This window comes from Caloenas nicobarica, chromosome 4, assembly GCF_036013445.1.
Source record: "Caloenas nicobarica isolate bCalNic1 chromosome 4, bCalNic1.hap1, whole genome shotgun sequence".
Lineage (NCBI taxonomy): Eukaryota > Metazoa > Chordata > Aves > Columbiformes > Columbidae > Caloenas > Caloenas nicobarica.
The window spans coordinates 70,199,507-70,221,186 of NC_088248.1; the positions used below are offsets into that span (position 1 = coordinate 70,199,507).

At 36.8% G+C, this 21,680-nt stretch overlaps 1 protein-coding gene across 1 annotated transcript in view; it reads left to right on the forward strand.

The window, feature by feature from the left end:
- Positions 1-21,680, forward strand: part of POLN (DNA polymerase nu) — a 99,499-nt gene that overhangs the window by 17,970 nt on the left and 59,849 nt on the right. Inside the window, exons 8-14 of the mRNA XM_065634469.1 lie at positions 707-767; positions 936-1,000; positions 1,820-1,903; positions 2,335-2,424; positions 4,968-5,024; positions 5,885-5,938; positions 6,179-6,244. Coding sequence (XP_065490541.1) covers positions 707-767; positions 936-1,000; positions 1,820-1,903; positions 2,335-2,424; positions 4,968-5,024; positions 5,885-5,938; positions 6,179-6,244 — 477 coding nt within the window. The remainder of the gene's footprint in view (positions 1-706; positions 768-935; positions 1,001-1,819; positions 1,904-2,334; positions 2,425-4,967; positions 5,025-5,884; positions 5,939-6,178; positions 6,245-21,680) is intronic.

Genomic DNA, 21,680 nt, shown 5'->3' on the forward strand with positions numbered 1-21,680 from the left:
TGGAAGGTACATCACAGGATCAGAGGGGTTTTCCTTCAGATTGATGGTATCAAGTGTAGGACTTAGGCCATTAGTTGATGGAGCCACATTAATCTGGATATCTAAGAGACCCAGCAGTGTAATGAAACAATGTGGGAAGGCAACAGGGAAACACCAAAAGCACAGAAACACTGAGAGCTCGTCTACAGGAGGAGATTTTAGACAATTGTTACTGTCCGATCACTTCAGTGGTTGAAGAAAAAATAGACTCGTTCTTGGTAACTGAAGTGGGTACATAGCCCCATCATCATTTATTTTCTTCCTAATGAAAACAAAATTGTGAATTCCAAATTGTTCCTTAATTGTTCAAATGAAGAAAGAGGGATAACTGTATTTTCTATTATAATGGAGCTTGCTCTGAAAATAAGCTGTTTAGAAAAATTAGTTAGTGTATTCCTTTATTACTATTCCTGTACAAAAATTATTACTATTACAAAATGTATTGCTATTCCACACAAAATGAAGGGATAATGAACTACATCATTTAGATATTATAATTCACACTAAGTAGTATTTCATTTCACGAACAGTGTTGTCATATAAAAAGGGACTGTACAAAAAGTGAAATACTGCTTACTGGAAAATAGATCCACATAATGACACTACTATATGTTTTAAGATTAAAATTGGCTGATACTGAAGAATTTATTTGTATCTTGCTTTACAGGTTCAAGGTTTGTGGAAATTATTTTGCACATTAGAGCTCCCGCTTATCAAGATTCTGGCAGGTGTGAGATTTCAGTTCAAAATATGAATCTTCAGCATTTTCATGCAGCTACTGATTATGCTCAAGTAGAATGTTATACCTAACAACACTAAATGTTATTGTAGCCTCCTAACAGTTTGAGTTTCCATTTCACAGCCTAAGTGTTCTCAGTATATAATTTTATTTACAGTGATGGAAACACACAAAATACATGTGAACAAACAAGAACTGAAAAAAACATCAGAGATTCTGGGGGTAAATTTTGCCTTTATCTATCTTTTGGAAATTACATAGTATCATCTTTCTCCTTTTACTGAGTACAATGGATTAAAAAGAGGAGGAACCTTTTTGTTTTATCAAGTTTTACACAACAGTTTGGGGTTTCTAGTATTTTTATTATTATGAATATAATTAATGCTTTTACATTTTAGGATACTTCTATGCTTATTTAGGCAAGCAAAAAAGAGACATTTGTTTCTTTAGCCTTACCCCAAAACTGATATTGCTTTGCAAAATGCACAGGTCCTTTTGGGTTATATGTCGTAAAGATTGTAATGACTCTTTTTGAACCTACAGTTATCAGTAACCATCTTCCTGAGAAGCAAGAGATATCTCTGTCTCTCTCTGTAAATAAAACACTCTTTACAACTTATGTGTTCTGAGAGTTCAAAGTTTGCCATTTTCCTATTGATAAAAATAACTACAAGAGAACCCTATTTTGTAGCATAAAATCTGACTAGGTTATCATAGTGCTCTGGAGATTGAGTTTGTCAGAATAGTTTGCGGAGGTCTGTTTCTCGCAGGTCTCTATAGTATTCACTAACCTAAATTATTTTCCCAGAAATTCTGGTACTTTTTACTACAGTAAATCCTCTTTCCAGATCATGAAGAAATGTAGATTAATGAGTATATAAGCAATCTATTAAAACAAACGTTGGTAGCTAGTGATGACTGCACTTTATCAACTACCCAATTCTTAAGTATAAGTCAAATATACTTGTTAACCTAGGAAGTAGCAGAATATTAAAGAAAATAACAGCGTGAACAGAATAATTCCAATGTACTAATTTATAGTTGCGACTCAAAGAGCTTGAGCAGGAAGCTCATCAAGTTGCTGGGGAACGATTCCTTTTGACCAGCAGTCATCAACTGAGAGAGGTAATATTTATATTACTGTTATTATGTAAGTTGTCAGTTCTGTAAATTGTTATTGATACAGAAGAATTATAAAACATATAAAATAGTTCTTACAACTTCAGAATTATTTTTCTTTCATAATAATTATCTTATTTTCTGATCTTAATGGAGGACATACCAGTTTTTCATAAATCTGGCAATGTTGGATAATCTCTATTTGAATGGATTTACAGAAGTTATGCACTTGATTTTAGTAAAAACACTACTTTGTCAATAGCTCAAAACTAAAGATGTGATCTTTTCAATTCTGCGTTAGTTCTCTTCGCCATAGCATGCTCTGTTTTCCTTGAAATCTGTTTTTAGACTTAAGTGCAGGCACCAAATAATTTTGCTTTCTCTTTTAGCACTTGAAACACTGAAACATTTGTCTTATGGGCTTTTTCTTACTGTAGGTACTATTTGAAAAGTTAAAACTGCACACGCTGTGTGAGAAAGTTCACAGAACTGAAATACAACAACTTGTGTCTACCTCAGAAGTTGTGGTGAGATGGGGAGGGGGTTTAAAACCTTCTGCAAGATGTAGCAAAACTTCTAAGTTACATTCCAGTAAAATTATCGTTTGTCTACAGTTTTCCTAACAATCTCGATTTCTTTTTCTATTGTACTAATCACGCTTCATTTACTTATGCTAGAAATGGAAGTTGCACTCCATGATGAGAAAAACAAACTAGCTACTGAGGCTAAACTTCAGTTAAAAATTAGGGTTAGAAACCCTGGCATGTATGACCACCCTTCTCACAGGAGGGAGAATTTCGTACTGGTCAGATTTTGGTAGCTCAGCATGGCTGATGGGTTGGGTGAAAGAGACCCCTGGTAAAAGAAAAGAACATTAATGTAAAATCTGCTGGTGAAGGAAATAGCAACCCAGACTTTCTCTTTGCCGTCAGGATATTTGGGCTAAAACCATACTGTCATCTTTTTATGGACTCATTCATGCTAGATAAAGCAGTCTGTAAGAAATTATTTGGTATTGGTGAATTGGGAGTTGTGACTTTGTACAGTCTAGTGTTTTCCATGTGTGTTTGTGTTGTGTTTACTTTTTTGTGTGTGTGTCTGTGGAGGTGCTTGTCTTCAGCAAGAGCAGTTACATTTTTGAGTCAGATCTGCAGGATCTTGGTAGGATCTTGTTCCCTTAAAGCAGTAATGACCAAGCAGCTTAGATAATTTGGTACACTTGTACAAGAAATCAAGTGTATCTTCAGATTCAGCGCAATAAATATTGTGAATATGAAGCTTCTCCACTTCTTTCTTCTGTTAGTGTTGGAGCAGGTAATTTTCAGCAATGCAGACGTTTGTGTGTGATCCCACACAAATGCAGAAACCTGCCAGGAAACGTTTATCTAAAAATGATGAAGTCGAGCCCAAACTGCAGACTTCTTGGTAACTTGAGGCAAATGTGGATGCCCCTTTTCATAGCATCGTAGAATCACTTAGTTTGGAGAAGACTTTTAAGATCATGGAGTCCAACTATAAACTTAACACTGCCAAGTTGACCATTAAACCATGTCCCTAAACACCACATCTATAAATATATTAAACGCTGGCAGGGATGGTGACTCCACCACTTCCCTGGGCAGCCTGTTCCAATGCTTCACAAGCCTCTCTGTGAAGAATTTTTTCCTAATATCCAATCTAAACCTCCCCTGGCACAACTTGAGGCCATTTCCTCTTGTCCTATCACTTGCTACTTGCGAGAAGAGACCAACACCCTCCTTGCTACAACCTCCTTTCAGGTAGTTGCAGACAGCGATAAGGTCTCCTCTCAGCCTCCTTTTCTCCAGCCTGAACAGCCCCAGTTCCCTCAGCCACTCCTCATCACACTTGTGCTCCAGACCCCTCACCAGCTTCATTGCCCTTCTCTGAACTCTCTCCAGCACCTCAATGTCTTTCTTGTCCCAAGAGGCCCAAAACTGAACACAGGATTCAAGGTGAGGCATCACCGGCACCATGTCCAGGGGGATGATTGCTGCCCTAGTCCTGCTGAGGTAATGTCAACAGTATAACCATAAAATGCACACACTGCTCAAGGAGAAGGAGGTTTCATAGATCAAACGTGTAATCTTGGAGAGTGGCAGAGAGCCTTGGGAGATGGGAGGGGTCAGTGAAATAGAATGCACATCATCTTTTTGTGGGAACATAAGATTTGTTGCCGTAATCAAAGCAATGCTTTTATCTGGTCCAGTACTCTCTTTCTAACAACTGATGAGACTTGGTTATTTAGAAAAAGGTAGCCTGAAACTTTCCAATAGATAAATACTAGATAATTAATATTTTGTCTCTCCCTGGTAGCAAGAGAAAAAACGATGCTTTTAAATCTCAATTTTGGTACAGTTGCATCTGTTTTTTCACCCTGAACTGATGTAATTCCAGATATTTTTGTTGAACTTATAAATAACCTATCTCTATTTTAATATTTTCATTCTTTTTCTTAACAAAGTTTTGTGGCAGTTTACAATCAAATAATCAGAAATGCGCTTTATTTTATTGCTTTTGGATTTGACAATTTCAATTTTTGTTGAAGGTCTCCTGGAACTTGTATTAGGGGACGTACAGGAGAAATTCTTCTGTTGGATTTCGTGTATGCGTGTATAAATATGTATGTGTGTATATATGTATTATTTTGTATACTTCTGTTGTGTTCTTTCTTGCATTGATGCTGTCTAGCACAAAGAATAAACAAAGGACCATAAATAACTCCCTTCCCTCTCCTCCCCTCTGCCATGCCCCAGTGTTTTTAAAGTTGTTGTGGAAAAGTTTGTGTGTCTGCATGTTTTTTTGTCCCTGTCTGCGGCATGAAGGGAAATGAAATGGGGAGAGGTAATTTCCAGCCCTCCTGCTGAAGGCAGGAAAGAATGGAGGTTTCCTTGGGCCTAGGGTGAGATTGCTTGAAGCACATTATTCTTTAGCCAGTATTTCGTCCATTCAGCTTGGCAAAAAAGAGTCTTCCTCCAAAACTTATTAAGATTGTTAAATAATACAACACAACAGAAAAGTAAACCAGAAATTCAAATTATTTATTTTGCAGCTAAATAAATTGCAAGATCTTCATCCTTTGCCTAAGATAATTTTAGAATACCGTCAGGTGAGCTGATATTTTTCCCATAATGTAGTTGCAATGAAGCAAAATTAGCAAGAAAGATAACATATTCACAGCAAAATAAATTTTTAAAAGTTGGCTTTAATGTAAATTCATTCAAATTTTCATTTAAATTTTGAAGTTGTGGGTATTAAGCATTTTTAAATGTCATGTTTATACTTCTGTTTTGCACTATGTTAGATTCTAGCTAGCAAAACTCTTTTGCAAAAACAATTAGAAAACGTCACTGTTAAATTTGTTTGGTGCTATAAAACAAAGTCTTAGGGCAAAACATTAATTTTTTGAGTTTTGAGGAAATACTCTGCAGAAAATAAAGGACATAACTAGCGATGGTTTTTCTAAGGTAATGAGCCTCCTGAAGATTCCAAACGACCTAGTTAGTCTGCATTCACACACAATGTTTGGGTTTTCAGTGGATAAATATTCAAGATTTAAAAGAAAAAATGAAGTGGTGCTGGGTGGTGGTTGTTGTTGGCTTTTTGTTTGTTTGTTTTTGGTTTTGTTTGTGTTGGATGTTTGGTTTTTTCTTTTGTTTTTCTGTGTATATGTGGTTTTTTTGTGTAGTTTATTGACCTGGGGATATAAGATGTAAAACAATAAATTCTGATAGTTCATTTACTAGTATCTGCAAACACCTGGCTTTAGTGTGTAACCGAGCACTTACCTTACTTATGCTAATAGGTCAAGCTATTAGTGAGTATGCATCCATTATTTACTAAGATAAAACTGTATTTTAAAAAAAGGCTGCAAAATAAGTTAATATGCATTTGGAAATTAAGGTCTGTAATCTGAAAAATCTGTTATTTTTGTAAATGACCATTTACCTAAATGTTTACGTAATTTAGGTTCATAAGATGAAATCAACTTACGTGGATGGACTGCGAATGTGCATGAGAAAGGTAGAAATTTAAAAAGTAGCCTGTAAAATCTGGTAGTTCAAATAAATCATAAAAGGATGTGAAATGATTGCAGTGTTTACAGTTTAAGAACCTCTATGTATGGAAAATTATAAAGTATTTCTTTTTGATTGCAGTGAGTTTCTATTACTGATACTTACATTAAATAAAATTTAGATGCATGCATTCATTTTTTTTTTTTTTTTTTTTTTTTTTTTAATTCTGTACTTTACTTGACTACAGGGTTTTATTTCTTCTACGTGGAATCAGACAGGAACTGCGACTGGCAGACTTTCAGCCAAACATCCAGTAAGTGAGCCTATTACAAGATTCACATTTTAATTAGAATTGGAATCATAGAATCATAGAATGTCCTGAGTTGGAAGGGACCCACAAGGACCATTGAGTCCAACTCCTGTACCTGCATAGGACAACCCCACAGTTCACACCATGTGTCTGAGGGTAGAGTAATATTACTTATTAAAGATTGATATTACTTATATAAAATATGTAATATTTTTAACACATGAAATGTTTGTTTTCGTCGAAGTCTAGCAATTATGATATTGTATGGAAATGGTGGACCTAAGAAGCTTATTAAATGGGTGTTTTACTCTAGAACATTTATTCTTATGAATATCTTTTGTTATCTGTGGAGCAGAATTTAATATTTTTACCTGAAGCAGAGGGCTAGAATTGCGGGCCATGCATATACCCTCTAGACTTCCCCTGAATACTTCTTGTTAATGAATTCCTGGTGTTCATGAACCACTCCTTCTCAAGGATTGGTGAGCCCTGGAAGGTACCCTGGGGATTATGGAAAAAAAGGAAACACTTTTCTTCTGGAATTTGGCTTCAGGCCTCAGAGCAGCGAAGGGCTGAGCTGGTTTAGGCTGTTGCTCTGGAAGCCTTGCCAGATACTTCTGTGGCTGTGACACTTCCACTCTTTGTGCTTCCCCGCTTGTCTTTGGCTATAATAATTTCCATGTACCCGCTTGTGGCTGGAATGTGTTTTATTTTACTTTTTGGACTGCTAGAGGCTTTTTTTTTTTTTTTTTTAACCCAAGCTGGCCTTTTAAATGGCATATTTGAATATATTTTATTGTACCATTTAACTTGGACTTTAGGATGAAGTGTACTGACCTTTGACTGTAGGGACTGGTGAGGACTTTGAGTTCCACTCCTGTCGCAGCCCACAGTTGCGTGGATGAGCATGCGGGACCTGCAGGACCTGGTGTGGGAGAGTCAGGCTTGCTGGCTGCTTCAGGGGCTCAAGTCAAGGCACAGGCGAGGGAATAGCAGTAGAAAAGTAGTGACTGCCTACCTGCAGAGATGTTCTGTTTGGTTTAATCATGGCCTTTCTTAGCAAAACCTCACCTCTGGCCCTGTGGGAGAGGGGGAATAGATGCAGAAGTGGGACGTGACTCCTGAAGGCTAGAGGGAATCCATGAGGCCGCTGTCCTTTAGCTTGTGCCCAAAAGTACTGTCAGTTCTGATCCACGCAGGCTTGAGTGCTGCTTGCCTGTCTGTGCAGGTCCTAGTCTGGAATTTCATGGGTACAAATGGCATTAGAAGCTTTCTGCAGTCTTGGGAGAAAGGTTGTGGTCTTTCACAGCTCTGTCTAGGAACAGATGTGTCAGACCTAACGGTTGTGTTGTGACCATCTTGCACAGATGGGCTCATTAGGGTCCTTGCAGGTCCTGACTGGATGGTGACTTTTGGAGTTCTGGCAGAAACGTGTCCTGGGAGGTTCTCATCCTCACAATACTGTTGACTTCCTTAGCTCTTCTTCTACCTGTCTTCACAGTTCAGGTTTCCTTTGTACCTTCCTACCCTCATGGTACGTACTTCCATACAATTCATCATCAAACAATTTAGAGGAAGTGCTTGTGCTTTTTGCTGAGTAAAAGGCAGTGTCTAGGATTCTGAATTAATGGCGGAATGCAGGAGCGTTACTGCTGCTCCCACTTCTCATGCACCTGGATGGGGGAAAGCGATGGGAGAGAATGGAAAAGGTGATCATGAAGGTCACAGTTTGCTAAATATTCTGGTGTGATGCGCAGGCATTTACAAGTCAGAGCTGAACAGGCAGCTGTCTTGAACAACCCCATACAACACAAGGTGACCTTTGGCCCATCATGCTAAAAATGGCAGGAAATCTACTTTTCTTAAAGGTTGTTTTTCTCCAAAATAATGCTGCTAAAGTTAGCACCCGGGGTTGCTTAGGGCTGGATTTTCCTTATAAGGGAAAACATTGGCATGGCTTTTTTTGTGTGAAATATTTATGAAACTTATACCATCTGTTTCTGAATCATTTATTGATATAGGAGATATACTGCAGTGCCCAGTCACTTTACTAAGTGTTAAAGGATTGGGAAGATTCTTGCCAGAAATCATAAATATTGTAGATGTTTTTGCAATTACTATGATGTTATGTCAAATTTTAGCTGAATATTTGCTGAGGTACTTTATTTTTAACTGTGTTTTAAAATGCTTTAAGGAGTGATTAAAGCAAAAGAGAAGTGTAAATCAGATGAAGTGAGAATTCAAATAGAAAAAAAAAATCCCATTTGCTGCAGTGGTTGTGGGAGATGAGGTTCCAAACAAAGGCTTTTTTAGCTTTCATTTATTTTGTAAAGGTAGTGGATCTATCTGTCCTCTTTTCTTTCAGGCATTAAATGGAGTCCAGGAAGGATTTACTCATAGGTTTAAGGGGAAATGATCAGACATTGAGCACAGAAAAGGATTTCTTTTTCAGATAAACTCTTCTGTGATTTTTCTTTCAGACAAATCCACGTCTGATGTATGGATGGTGTATATTCTTGGCTTTATGTGGATTTCTCTCAATAGATAAGCTTATTCACATGAATTTTTATGACTTCTATGTTGCAGCAACTTAGAGGAGGTTTCTTGGTAGAACTTTACTTCAGTGCCTCTCGATGTATGCATCTATTTTAGTTTAACTGTGCACTTGATTTCTTCTCATTTGGTTTCTTCTATAATACGTGTGCCACATCATTAATGCCTTTTTCACAAATAACAACGTGTTAGATAATAATGTACTACATCATTAAACAGGGACACATTTGAAATTGTAGTCTCCTGCTATAGCATTGTAACTGTTTGCTACTCCATGAGAATCTGTGTATCTCAAACCTAAAAGTAAATCTAAACACTAGAATTCTTCAGTAAAATTAGTTTGTAATATATACGTAGGCTAGTTTTTCTACTTGATGATGGATTGCTTTTGACTCTTAGGGGAAACTAATTAGGTTTATTATTTGAAGATGTTATTTTTAATTAATTTTTATAGATATATTAGTCTTGTCTACATTAGGATACTCCTTTATTATATTGCTCATATATTATGTAAGTCAAATATATTTACTATATTCATAAAGACTTGTTTATGTTCTCCAAACCTACCTTGAAATACCACTTTCCAGCCTCTCACCTTTTAAAGCAAAAATAAGTCATGACAGAAGTGGAAAGGCATAAAGCCAATTAAGATCAAGCCTCTTTCAGAATGAACAGAGAGAAATCCTAACTCAGGATATAAAGATTCATATAATTGGATGATATAATTTGGTTTAAGATGTAAACTTCAGTGCTAGAATCAGATATTCTATATTAATTTTTCTTTCCCTCAGGCTCCTTCAACAGAAAGAACTGAAATGCTATTAATGAATTACACTTCTATACCTCAGAAGATGTTTGTATCATTAAGCTAAGAAGCATAAAGTGGTGGGCTTCAGGGGGCATTTCTTTCCTTTTAGTAACAAAAAGTTATGCTGAAGATAAATAATTTTTTCCCTTCTCAGACTAAGTGGAAAAAAAAACCCATTCCTGTTTCTCCCCAGGAAAAATTATTTTACCAGCTTCTCCAAAAAGGCAAAGAAATAAGACAATTTAATCTGTCAATCAAAGAAGCATGTTAGCCTTTAATTTGGAAAGCAGGAATGTAATTTGAAAGCGAAACTAATGAGGGTATGTTGAATGTTAATGTACTCAAAGAAGGACCATAAAAAACCTGATATATTGAATATACCTCAGTCTATCCAACAGATATAAGTAATGTTTTATGATAGTGAATGTATGATAGAGAATTGCATGCTTGTTTATTAGAAAATGTGTGTTACTAATAGTGTTTGGAATACGAATAACAAATTATTATACCCGTCTGGTTTTCATTCTAATGGGAGAGCCAATCTCCTGAAGTAGAAACCATTCTAGAGCAATTGCCATCAAAAATGAGTCTGTTCTGTCAATTAACTCAGCAAACCAGTTTTTTCTGATTATCTGTATTACTTCCCTTCTGGGCTGTCTTCTGGAGTGAAGGGACTAATTCTTTCTAAGATAAAACTCAAATGTAGTTTTCAAATAGTTTTTGGGGTTGTTTGTGGACAGTGTGGATGAGATGCTGCCCGTTTGTCTCCCTGTCACGACACCCTCCCTGTAGGTTTTTACACCTTTGGATACCCACACGTGCACACCAAGCAAGGCAGGCTCTCAGAATCATGCTGTCAAAACTATTGTGACAGCTCTCAAATTTCAGGCATTTTGTCCCAGGCCTCATTAAGGCTACAGGCTGATTTGTGATGCTACCAGCACTCTTTCTGGAAATATATAGTCATGATTGGATTCCAGCACAAAGAGGATGCTCTACAAGGTGTTTCAATAGTGGTGAGCTGCAGTACAAATTTGAAGTGTCCTGTTTTTTCCCGCATCCTTTCCTTCGCAGCTTGTAGACGGCTTTGGCAGAGCTGATGGAATGTTAGATGCCAGACACCAAGTCTGGGAGGAGGGATGTGATCACATCTTAGCGGTTTTTTGTTTTGTTCTGTTTTGTTTTTAGAAATGTACCAATGCTTTGGCTGCTTTTGAAGCTCCACTAGTAGGAATATAATTTTTGTAAACTTGTTTTCATACACTGTCCTACTGAAACGAATGTTGACTTAAAAAAGACAGACAGTATGGGTCTTAGCATTTGCATTGATCCTTACTTGAGTGTGTTTCCTATTTTTTTTAAAAAAGTGTGTTTATTGGAAAGCACTGGGGATAGAGACAAGTCAGATGTATTACAGGTTCATATAAAACGTCTTGTCAAAAGTCTTCTATAATGTCACCTAGATGAACACACCATTTTTAGGTAAGTATGCTCTGATGTGGCCTTCACTAAAATAATTGTAGGTTGTCTTAACAGGGATGAGAATGTCTATGTGTTGTCTTGGACCTTTGCATCAAAGCAATTTAGTGTCATATTTTCTAGTCAGTGCAAACAACTATCTCTCCGATGAGCTAATACACTATTAGAGAAAGTCAGAGTGTGCAATGCTATTTCTTATGGTTGGTCTCTGTTCTCTGAGTATCTCTTGCATTCAGAACATATTTCTGTGCAATGTTTCTTTTCAGTATATTTATTCCAATACTCTTGAGTCATATGCTGATTATGACTGCATTAATAGCACTAAAACAGTACCTCATATTATTAGTATTTAGAGTCTTGATGCTTTTACAATCTCTGTTCTTGCTTTGTGTTTTTAGAAGTATATTTTAGTGAAGGCTTTGGCATTTAAAGAAAGCACATTTACAATGTTAGAGACAATCTCTCAATTTCCTTTCTTTCTTCCTCATTCATCACAGCTTTTGTTTTGTGATAGGGAAATTTTATTGAAAAATGAGTGAATGAGCACTTTGACAAGACTTTAGTTCAACTGCATTCGTGATGAAAATTTACACTACATTAACATTACAATAGGATATTCTTAGTTATTGGTGTGACAACTAGAGGGTGAAAAGTCATATCATAACACTGATGTCTGATGCTCCAGAACATCGTGTTGATTTAATATCCAAATGCAGAAATAAGGTTTCTGCATCATAAACCATTGTTCTCTTAACATCTGGAGTACACATAGTATCCTTTTCTATGATATATGCGTGTATACTGTAGTAACAAGAGCAGTTCAATCATGTATATAACTTCTCTGCTATTTGGGATTATCTTTGTATGTATATAAAGAAAGATAATGTGTAGCCGATATAAATCTTCTTCTGTGCAGGAATCAACATACCAAATGCTTGCATTTTATTTATGCAGGATAAGATAGGGAGTTGGTCATTATTTCTTCTACAAACTAAACATAAGCCCAGAAATACAGAGTAATTAAAATTAACAGCTCAAAATTTAAATATTCTCTACAACTCAGAACAGTATCAACTAAAGTATTTTTAGCAAATTATGAAATATTGACTGTGGAGGTTGAGTTCCTCCTTCACTCTCCTTTAGTTTCTGGCAAAAAGCTCCTCAGAGAAGCTTAGGCTTGTAGAACTGGGAGAAAAATAGTTGCTGTAAAATTTTCCTGTGCTAAAGAGATGATAGCACTGCATGCTTCCACTTGTTTCACTAAAACTTGAAGATACTACATTTCAATACACTATGTATAAATTAAATTGTCAGCACTTGAATGCCTGCTGCTGTTGAGTGGGCTTTGTTAAAGCAGTTGGTTATATGCTGATTCATTTTATCCTTTGAATGGCCTTTGCTAGTGACGTTTTGGGAATGCTGCAGGTAGAAGCCAAAGCTGTGTCTTGGTCACATTTTAGAAATCCATGCTGGAATACAGCCAGTGCTACTGCCAGGTTATCTTTCTCCAATATGAATGTGTCTGGAACACATAGCTAGGAAGAAACAAAATTAGCATCATCTTTGATCAACCCAAGTGGCGTTCTAGCTCTGTAGCTTTCACTACCTACGAATTAAAAGGTGTTTTAAAGTGAAGTAATTATAGTAATGTCTATACTTAGAGTATACTGTTACAGAAGTTAATCTATACACTGTATTGTGTCTCTTGGAATTTCATTGTCTGATTCCATGTGATTTTCGAACAGTTTAAGTGCAATGTTGGCATGGTATTTTGGTTACAAGATACTAGTGGTATTCACTTGTAACCTATCACAGCCTTTGTTCTTTCAGTGTTTATCTGTGCAAATTTCAACTCCTGGCTGAGCACTTTTCGTATACCTGAGACTGGTGTACACGAGCATTCCCTGAAGTTGTAACGTGACCACAGCTGTTGCACCTCCCTTCTGAGGAGGTAAATAATGCCCATGGCCTATGGATTCCACTCTTCTCATCCCTAAGACGGTTGCTCAGATCGAATTGTCAGCAATGTGCAGAAATGCATTTATGATCTTTATATGAGTTTAATTATTTGTGTGCCTGTTTGTTATGAAGTTGTCTTTTTGTACCTGTTGTGAGTTAAGATTTTAGAAATTCTGCTTGAAGATATTTTTATTCTTCATATGAAGTATTCCATTAGTGGAATTTTTAGATACACACTTTTAGGAAAAACACTGAAAGCTCAGAGACTTATGTTCCGAGAGGACAACTTAAAAGAATTAAAAAATCTCAGGCATACAAGTTATATCTTGTTTTACAAACTCTCAAAAGTGAGAGGTGTTAGTGTATTCCTCTAATGGCTGAATTCCTTTTTTCAAGGACAAATAAAAGTCAAATTCTGATCTCAGCATAGGTTTCATTATGTTTTAATGTAACAGAAGTATTTAAATAGTTTATTTTGCTATACAGTGTTCTTCTACTGTACCTTGTGCTTCTCCTGTATCTCAGTCAGCAAAAACTGCTTCAAAAAATCTAAGAGTTCTGACAAGACAAAAAAAGGAGACAGAAATGAAGAATGATAAAAATAGAATGCTTTATAGGGGAAGATCAGAAGTTAGGTACAGCAGAAGAGACTTCAGCAAAAGAGACTTCTTCTTGGATGGTCCAGTTTTCAGACAGTACTGATTTTCAAAAGCTTTGTCATAGGCATCCCAAAGAAGTTCAGGAAAATTATCTCTGTGTCTGTTCATCCTTATCACATTCAAATTTCTCTGCTGACAGTTATTTTTTTTCTGTGCCAATGAGTAGAAAATTTGCCAATTCTTTATTTCCGCATCATCCTTTCATAAAATATCAGGAAATTTCACCCACAGTTTTGAAGATGGATGCGCTCTGATTTGGAAGAAAGATAAAGAAAAAAAAATACTGGTTTGTGTAAGGGTCACTGAGGATGGAACGGGACAGAGGTCATCTTGTGACTCCCACGTGGCCTTGTTGTCCTTGGTTCTCCTGCGCAAACATGATCGTCTGCTGGCTGTGGCTCTTAGGACCTTCTAGTTAAGGACCACTTCTATCAAATAAAGAACTGTCCTTTCCTCAGTGTGAGCAAAGAAAGAGACATTGGTTATTTGAGTTTCCTTTAACTCCTTCAGTCAGCCTCCTATTCACAGTCTTTTGTAGCCTTTTAAGAGAAATTCCCTGCTAACATATGTTCAGTAAATTCCTTAGTATGTGGAACAATGTTGTTTGAGATGCTAAATTTTACCCTTTCATAAAACAACTGTTACATCTTTTCTTTAGAAAGTACATTTCCTCAGTCTGTAAATCTTGTCATTTTTCATGTCTTTAAAGGTCTAGTATTTGTGCTTTTGGGCAATGTTCACTTGACACTGTTTATTTTAAGGCTGTAATATACAGCTCATATACAACTAGTACAAAATTTACTAGCTCAAAATGCCACTCAAGAGGTTGCTATCTCTATGTCTTAGTCCTGTTTTTTCATCAAAACCAAATCACATCTTCTTGGAGTTCATCCCAGAGTGTAATTGCCTCCCATATTAATGAACATTAGTTTAACAGAGCTTATGTTTTGAGTATAATTTTCTTTCAGGAAAATGAAATAAGTAATTAAACTTAGTTTATATATGGGAAATAAAAGTGGTCTTTGTCTCTTTCAAAGGTGCGTAGAGTTGTGTTATATACAAACTCCCTTGCTTGCAGTGCAAAGGTCAGTTATCTGTCAGTATATATCCAGGCATCTGGGCTGAACCCATGGTTTGACAAAATGATTTGTCACAGAACATGTCAAATCAATAACTTAAAATAAAAAAAAAATTTTATTTTTCTGAAAATCACTTATCAAGTCCTTTCTCATGCGCTGCTGCAAATGGTGTTACCCGAGGTCATTGCCAGATCCAAATTTCGAAGAATATGGCAGAAAGAGGATTAGTCATAGGAAATCAAATAAGCTATGGCCAGCTCTCTAAACTAAGAAGTCAGTATTTTTGGTTGCCCTTTTCTTCTTCCCTCGTTTTCATTTTGAAAGCTGCCTAAGCTTGTATGGATTGGATTAATTACTTCTGTGTCTCCCACTTGACTGACATCTAAAACCTTGATAATTCTGTGCTGCTGGGTAAGGCAAGAGGGGAGTGCATTACCTTTCAATGATTGTTCGCTGCTGAAAAACAGTAACTGGTTCCAACAATTAAGAAATCCTTTACCAGAAGTCTGTATGATTCTGTGTTTTTTGAGAAGGAAAATAGGTGTCTTTCATTTGTAACTAGCCACTAGGTGGCAGTTGCAGACAAGTCAAGATTTGCATGTACACACACATACCAGGCTCATATTGCTATGGTGACCTCGTTCATTTTCATTCTTTCTCTGTTTATTGAGCTACATGCTGTATTTTAAAAATCAGATCTTCAGACTGTCTTGAAATTGTGTCTAATATAGAAGTCACGGAAAATAGCTGTTCCTTTACAGCAATAAATAAATGCTGCTATGGACAATAATTAAATATGACAATTTTCCAAAAGAGAAATTGTGAAGGTGTTTTGTTTTGGTTTTTTGTTTGGTTTGTTTTTTTTTTTTTTTAAATTTCTGCTGTGTAATTTCTTATGTGTGAGTTGCCACCAGCTTTGGAGGTGACAGGCAAATTGAGTGAATTTGATGTTGTGAGTGCCCTCAGGGCCTGAAGTCTTGTTGTGCGTTGCAAGAATACTCCTCTGGGCAGTGTGCAGTTTCCCTTGCTATTTCCCCAGCAGCTTTGGCCTTTAACAAAGGAGCAAGCAGAGTGCTGATGGTTAAGGAAGTAGCTCACTGAACCTGTACTTACATTTCTTTCCAAATGGATTAACTGAGCTATGAGAGCACAATTTATCAATAGGTGTGGTCCCATGTAGAGCAACAAAAGAGAACTGAAAAAGATTAAAAATGAGCAAGAAAATTTTTAAGAAGCAAATAAATGGGAAAAAATCCACAACAAGAATAAAGGGGAAAAAGTAGTTAGAGATATAGAATATAAAGCTCAAAGGAGGTGTCAACTACCTATTATCATTTAATGAAGTCTGGTCTTACAGACCAAAGTATTACTTCTGCTCCAAAAGTAATACAATGCTAATCATCAAACGGATGCCATGAATTTAAAAGATTTCTTTGTGTTTCATTGTGTATAGCTGAGTTCTTGTTCAAACAGAACAGTTGTGGACTGACTATTTTTGTAAACTTTATGGAAAAGAAGATATTAACAGAAACTCCAGAAACTTTTTGACTTGTAATACTTCAGTTTTTGCTGGTTTGCTACATTTCATGAGATAAACTAGGATTTTGTCACTCTCAACTTTTTTCAAACAGAAGACAAAAATCTTTGTTTTTCTCAAGTATTAGGAAAAAATTGATTTCCTGAAGCAATAGCTATTAGAGTAATCAAATCTGACAAGATCACAGTCCCAGCAAATGATCTTGCCTACAAGAAATGCAATTAGTTTTTGCTATTTGCTGGCATTGGGAGTCACAGCGAGACAATATTTAATTCCTCTATTGTCTTTATTTTACTCTGGTGCACTATGCCTCAGTGTAACAGCAGGTGGATTAGTCACCACATCAAAGGATTTATAACATCATAACTTTACCCGGTGTAACTGCTTCCTTAGATCTGTTCAGTCTGACTCCTTGGCTGCTTTTGATCTTTCCTCATGACACATCCATACTGTATACATTGATGAATGGATGCTCTTATCTAAGTAGTAAGTTTTGTGTCTGTTCCTATTTTTAAATAAGTGCTTAGATCAATGCAGGAATTAATCAGAATCAAATGTCCATAGAATAGTCTGCGGCCACTTATGTGCATTCCCATGTATTTCAGTAACTTACTGTTTCTGTATTTGTATTTTCATTTTGTTTTTTCCTGTTCCCCTCCTTGCAGTGTGTAGGTCTCCAGACAGACATATTCCATAGATATTTAGAAGTGCAGATCTGAGCAGTTAGTAGATTAATGAGCCATTTTCTAGCAAAAAAAAATATATATATATATGGCTATAGATGCTTTTGTATACACATACAGACATCTGTTTCTAGGGAATTACCAGAGTTGACTGAGGTTATTTGCTCAAAAAATAGCAATTTATGGGTTAGCTGAATCCATATAAATAACTGAAAGGGGAATTTAACATAGGAAATATGATCAACAACCCTACTTGACATAGAGGAAGAAATTATTAAAATGTACCACCAGCCTCTGTGACTGACTGAAGTCTAACTTTCCTGAATCAAAGGTGGTTTATCCAATATATATCTGTATACTCTAATCCTTTGAGAGAACCAAAATTATATACTGGTTTTAACCCAGGAAGGAATAAAAAAGCAATTGCAAATGTAGATGTAGAATTTTGGATACCAGAAATAGAAAGCTCAACAGAAAGTGTAACTGATTGAGAATAAACTCATCAAACTGGGAACTGTATATTCAGTTTCACTGACAACAAAAAGATGAATAAAGAAAAGGTACAGCTGTAAGAGTGTAGGTTTTTTTCAGCTTTCTACCAGTCATGACCTGAGGTTCAACAAGGCCAAGTGCTGGGTCCTGCACTTGGGTCACAACAAGTCCAGGCAGCGCTACAGGCTCGGGGAAGAGTGGCTGGAAAGTGCTTGGCAGAGAGGGATCAGGGGGTGTTCATTGACAGCCGGCTGAACATGAGCCAGCAGTGTGCCCGGGTGGCCAAAAAGGCCAAGAGCGTCCTGGCTTGTATCAGGAATAGTGTGGCCAGCAGAACCAGAGAAGTGATTGTGCCACTGTACTCAGCACTAGTGAGGCTGCACCTCAAATCCTGTGTTCAGTTTTGGGCCCCTCACTACAGGAAAGACCTTGAGGTGCTGGAGAGAGTTCAGAGAAGGACAACGAAGCTGGTGAGGGGTCTGGAGCACAAGTGTGATGAGGAGCGGCTGAGGGAGCTGGGGCTGTTCAGGCTGGAGAAAAGGAGGCTGAGGGGAGACCTTATCGCTGTCTGCAACTACCTGAAAGGAGGTTGTAGCAAGGAGGGTGTTGGTCTCTTCTCCTGAGTAACAAGTGACAGGACAAGAGGAAATGGCCTCAAGTTGTGCCAGGAGAGGCTTAGATTGGATATTAGGAAAAATTTCTTCACAGAGAGGCTTGTGAAGCATTGGAACAGGCTGCCCAGGGAAGTGGTGGAGTCACCATCCCTGGAGGTATCTAAGAGACATGTAGATGTGGTGCTTAGACACATGGTTTAGAGGTGGACTTGGCAGTGTTAGGTTTACAGTTGGACTTGGTGATCTTAAAGGTCTTTTCCAACATAAATAATTCTATGATTCTATGAAAACCATAAAAAAATGGAAATTTCCATTTATACAATCAGGTAGTTCATATTAATTGTGTTGCAGGTTTACCAAAATTATTTATGAAGCTTGCATGTTCATTTTTTCATGCTTTTTCCATAGTTGAGACAATACAATTATTTTTCTCAGAGCTTGCATTTTACAACATGATGCACCACCTGACTGCAATTTCTGCAAAATGTTTGTTTCTGTCTTTAATCTTAGAATTTTAATGTTATGCTAAAAGTCTAGTTTTCATATCTATTTATACATATATATAATATATGTATTTTCAAATTTAAAAATGCTTGGAAATGAAACCAGAGTCTTTCTGTGGCTTTCCACTGCCTCATACCGTTGAAGACTTCAATTCTATCTCAGTAGAAATCATGTGAAGTAGAGAGAAGGCAATGGGTTGTTACTGGGATGATACATAGACTAATCAGTTACAGTAATGTTATAAAAATAGAATAATAGAATCACAAGATAGTTGAGTTTGGACAGGACCGCTAGAGATAGACTAGTCTAACCCTGCTCAAAGCACAGTCCACTAGAGCAGGTTTCTTGGGATCATGTCTAGTCAGGATTTGAATATCTCCAAGGATTGAGGCTTCACAACCTCTGTGTGCAACCTATTCTGATGTTTGACCACTCTCACAGTTGAAAAGTGGGGGTTTTTTTCTTATGTTTAAATAGAATTTCCTGTGATTGTTTGTGACCACTGTCTCTTGTCCTGTCACTGAGCAGCAGTGAGAAGAACCTGGCTCCATCATCTTTACACCCTCCCACCAGGCATTCTGAGCGGAGTGGAAGGATCACCTCTCTTGATCTGCTGATAACATTTTTTTCTGATGCAGCCCAGGATGCCATTAGCCTTCCTAGGTACAAAGGCTCATTGCTGGTTCATGTTCAACTTGTTTTTCACCAGGATCCACAGTTCTTCTTCTGCAAAGCTGCTTTCCAGACTGTGAACTGTATGAGATCCTGATGGCCCATTTGTCCAGACTCTTGAGGTCCCTCTGAATTGCCAAGCAGCCATCTGATGTATCAACCACTTTTGCCAGTTTTGCATTGTCTGCCATCTTGCTGAGGTTGCACTCAGTCCTGTTACCCAGGTCGTTGATGGAGGTGTTGAGCAGTATTGGTAACTCCAGTAGTGCCTGGCCTCCAGCTGGTCTTTGTGCCACTCATCAAAATCCTTTGAACCTGGCAGTTCAGCCAGTTTTCAGTCCGCATCACTGTCCACTTATCCAGCTTGTACTTCATCAGCTTATCTATGGGGCTTTTATGAGACATTGTTTTGAAAGCCTTGCTAAAGTCAAGGTAAACAACATCTGCTGCTCTCTCTTCATCCACCGTCACTTCATCGCAGAAGGCTACCGTTGGTTAAGCACGATTTCCCCTTTGTAAATTCATGCTGATTACCCCAGATCATCTTCTTGATTTAATACATTTGCAAATATTTTCCAGGATCATTTGCTCCATCACCTGCCCAGGAACTGAGGAGAGGCTCATTGGCTTGTGATTTTCTGCATCGTCCTTCTTACCCTCTTGGAAGAAAGGAAAGACACTTTCTTTCTTCCAGTACTCAAGAACCTCCCCTGATCGTCACAGCCTTTCAAATGTAATTGAAACTGAGACCTTGGCTTCATTTATCCTTCTAACCATTGGAAACTCTGGAAATGAATTCTGAATTATGGTGGGTTTTTTAATTTTTATTTATTTATTTTTTTTTAAAACAGTGCTAGGGTTTTCTTGTTAATCATCCACTAGAATAGCTTGATTTTATTTTTTTTTTTTACCCTCACTCAAAAAATTGAAAGTATTAATATTTAACTTTCACAACTGGCTTTTCCATCACACTGTTTCCAGTATATTCCTTCTTGGTATTGGAGCATTGTTGTTCAGAGAGAGCAATTTTGTTTCTCTGTAACTTCTAACAAGGTGTGAATGCCCTTTTCCAACAATAAGGGATAACAGTCCTATCTCAGATTAGATCTCTGAAGATTTTGCAGAAAAGTACTTGAAATAAATACATAAAAGCAAAAATACAGGCTGTATTATGTAGTCCAAGATGGTAATAGTCATTTACCAAAGCCACATCAATCTTCTGTTTTTCATCCATTAAAACTGTCACCTAATTTTCAAGTCAAGCAGAGGAAAGCTATCCATTTGGAAGACTCTTGAGATTGTCTCCTTATTTCTGCATCCTTTAAAATATCTAAAGTAAATTTATCTTGTAAAATTTCATAATCTAAATCTTAGAAAACATTATCACCAAGGGAATCTTAGGTCAATTGTTTATAAGTATATGTCATATACAGATAGATTGAACTACCCACTGAAGAATCTTTGTCCGCTGCCTGTAGAGGAATTCTGGACAGCCAGTTTAGGCCAACAACTCACCTAAAGACGTCTAAAATTAGATGAGAGGAATCTATTAAGCTATTCCAATAGCTTAAAGATGAGCATTACCAGTTTCATGTTTCTTGAGTTACTTTTTTTCTGAAGATTTATTCAAACTGTGAGTTGTTAACTAATTAACAAGTCAAAGTACAGTTTGCACTTGCAATTAGTATTTTTCAGAATTATTAGTAACACTTCTAAAATTGCATTAAAAGCAGACTTTCTGTATATGCTGTCAGTGAAAACCAGATGGCAATATAGTGATTTATTTTTACCATTGTAGATAGATTTTGAAATAAATTCTTATTTATTTCACTTTGTTCAGGATTTTGAAGATAATGGGTTAAGGAACAATAATCAATGGCAGTAACTATAAACAACTGTTTGACCTGTGCTGGGTGTTTTCTTATTAAGTATATGTCAGTACCAGTATAGAGCCCAAAGAAAAGTCCATACAATGATCTTACCATTGAAATTATTCAAGTCAGAATTAAAATGCTGTGATTTTTAGTTTTTAAATGTGTAAAATTAGGCTCCCACATTCATATCCAGGTACATAGGGATCTACTGGCTTCCATTTAAACTGCACGTTATTCATACAAACAAGCACCAATCCTCCCCAACATGTTATTGATACAAATCAAAAGTTATTGATAGTAATGGTACTTTTGTGCACAGATTAAATATCCACTTATTTCAAAATATGGTTACTAGCATTACAGTAAGTGTCACCACAGCTGTATTTTTAAATGTTTCTAGAAACTGAAGAGTAAAGTACAAAAGATGGCAAGGGTTTCTTCTGGGTCAAACTTCGTATTGATGGATCGAGAGCAGTGTTCCTAGTTTACCCACGCTGTGAAAATATTATGTATGTTCAGTAGTAGT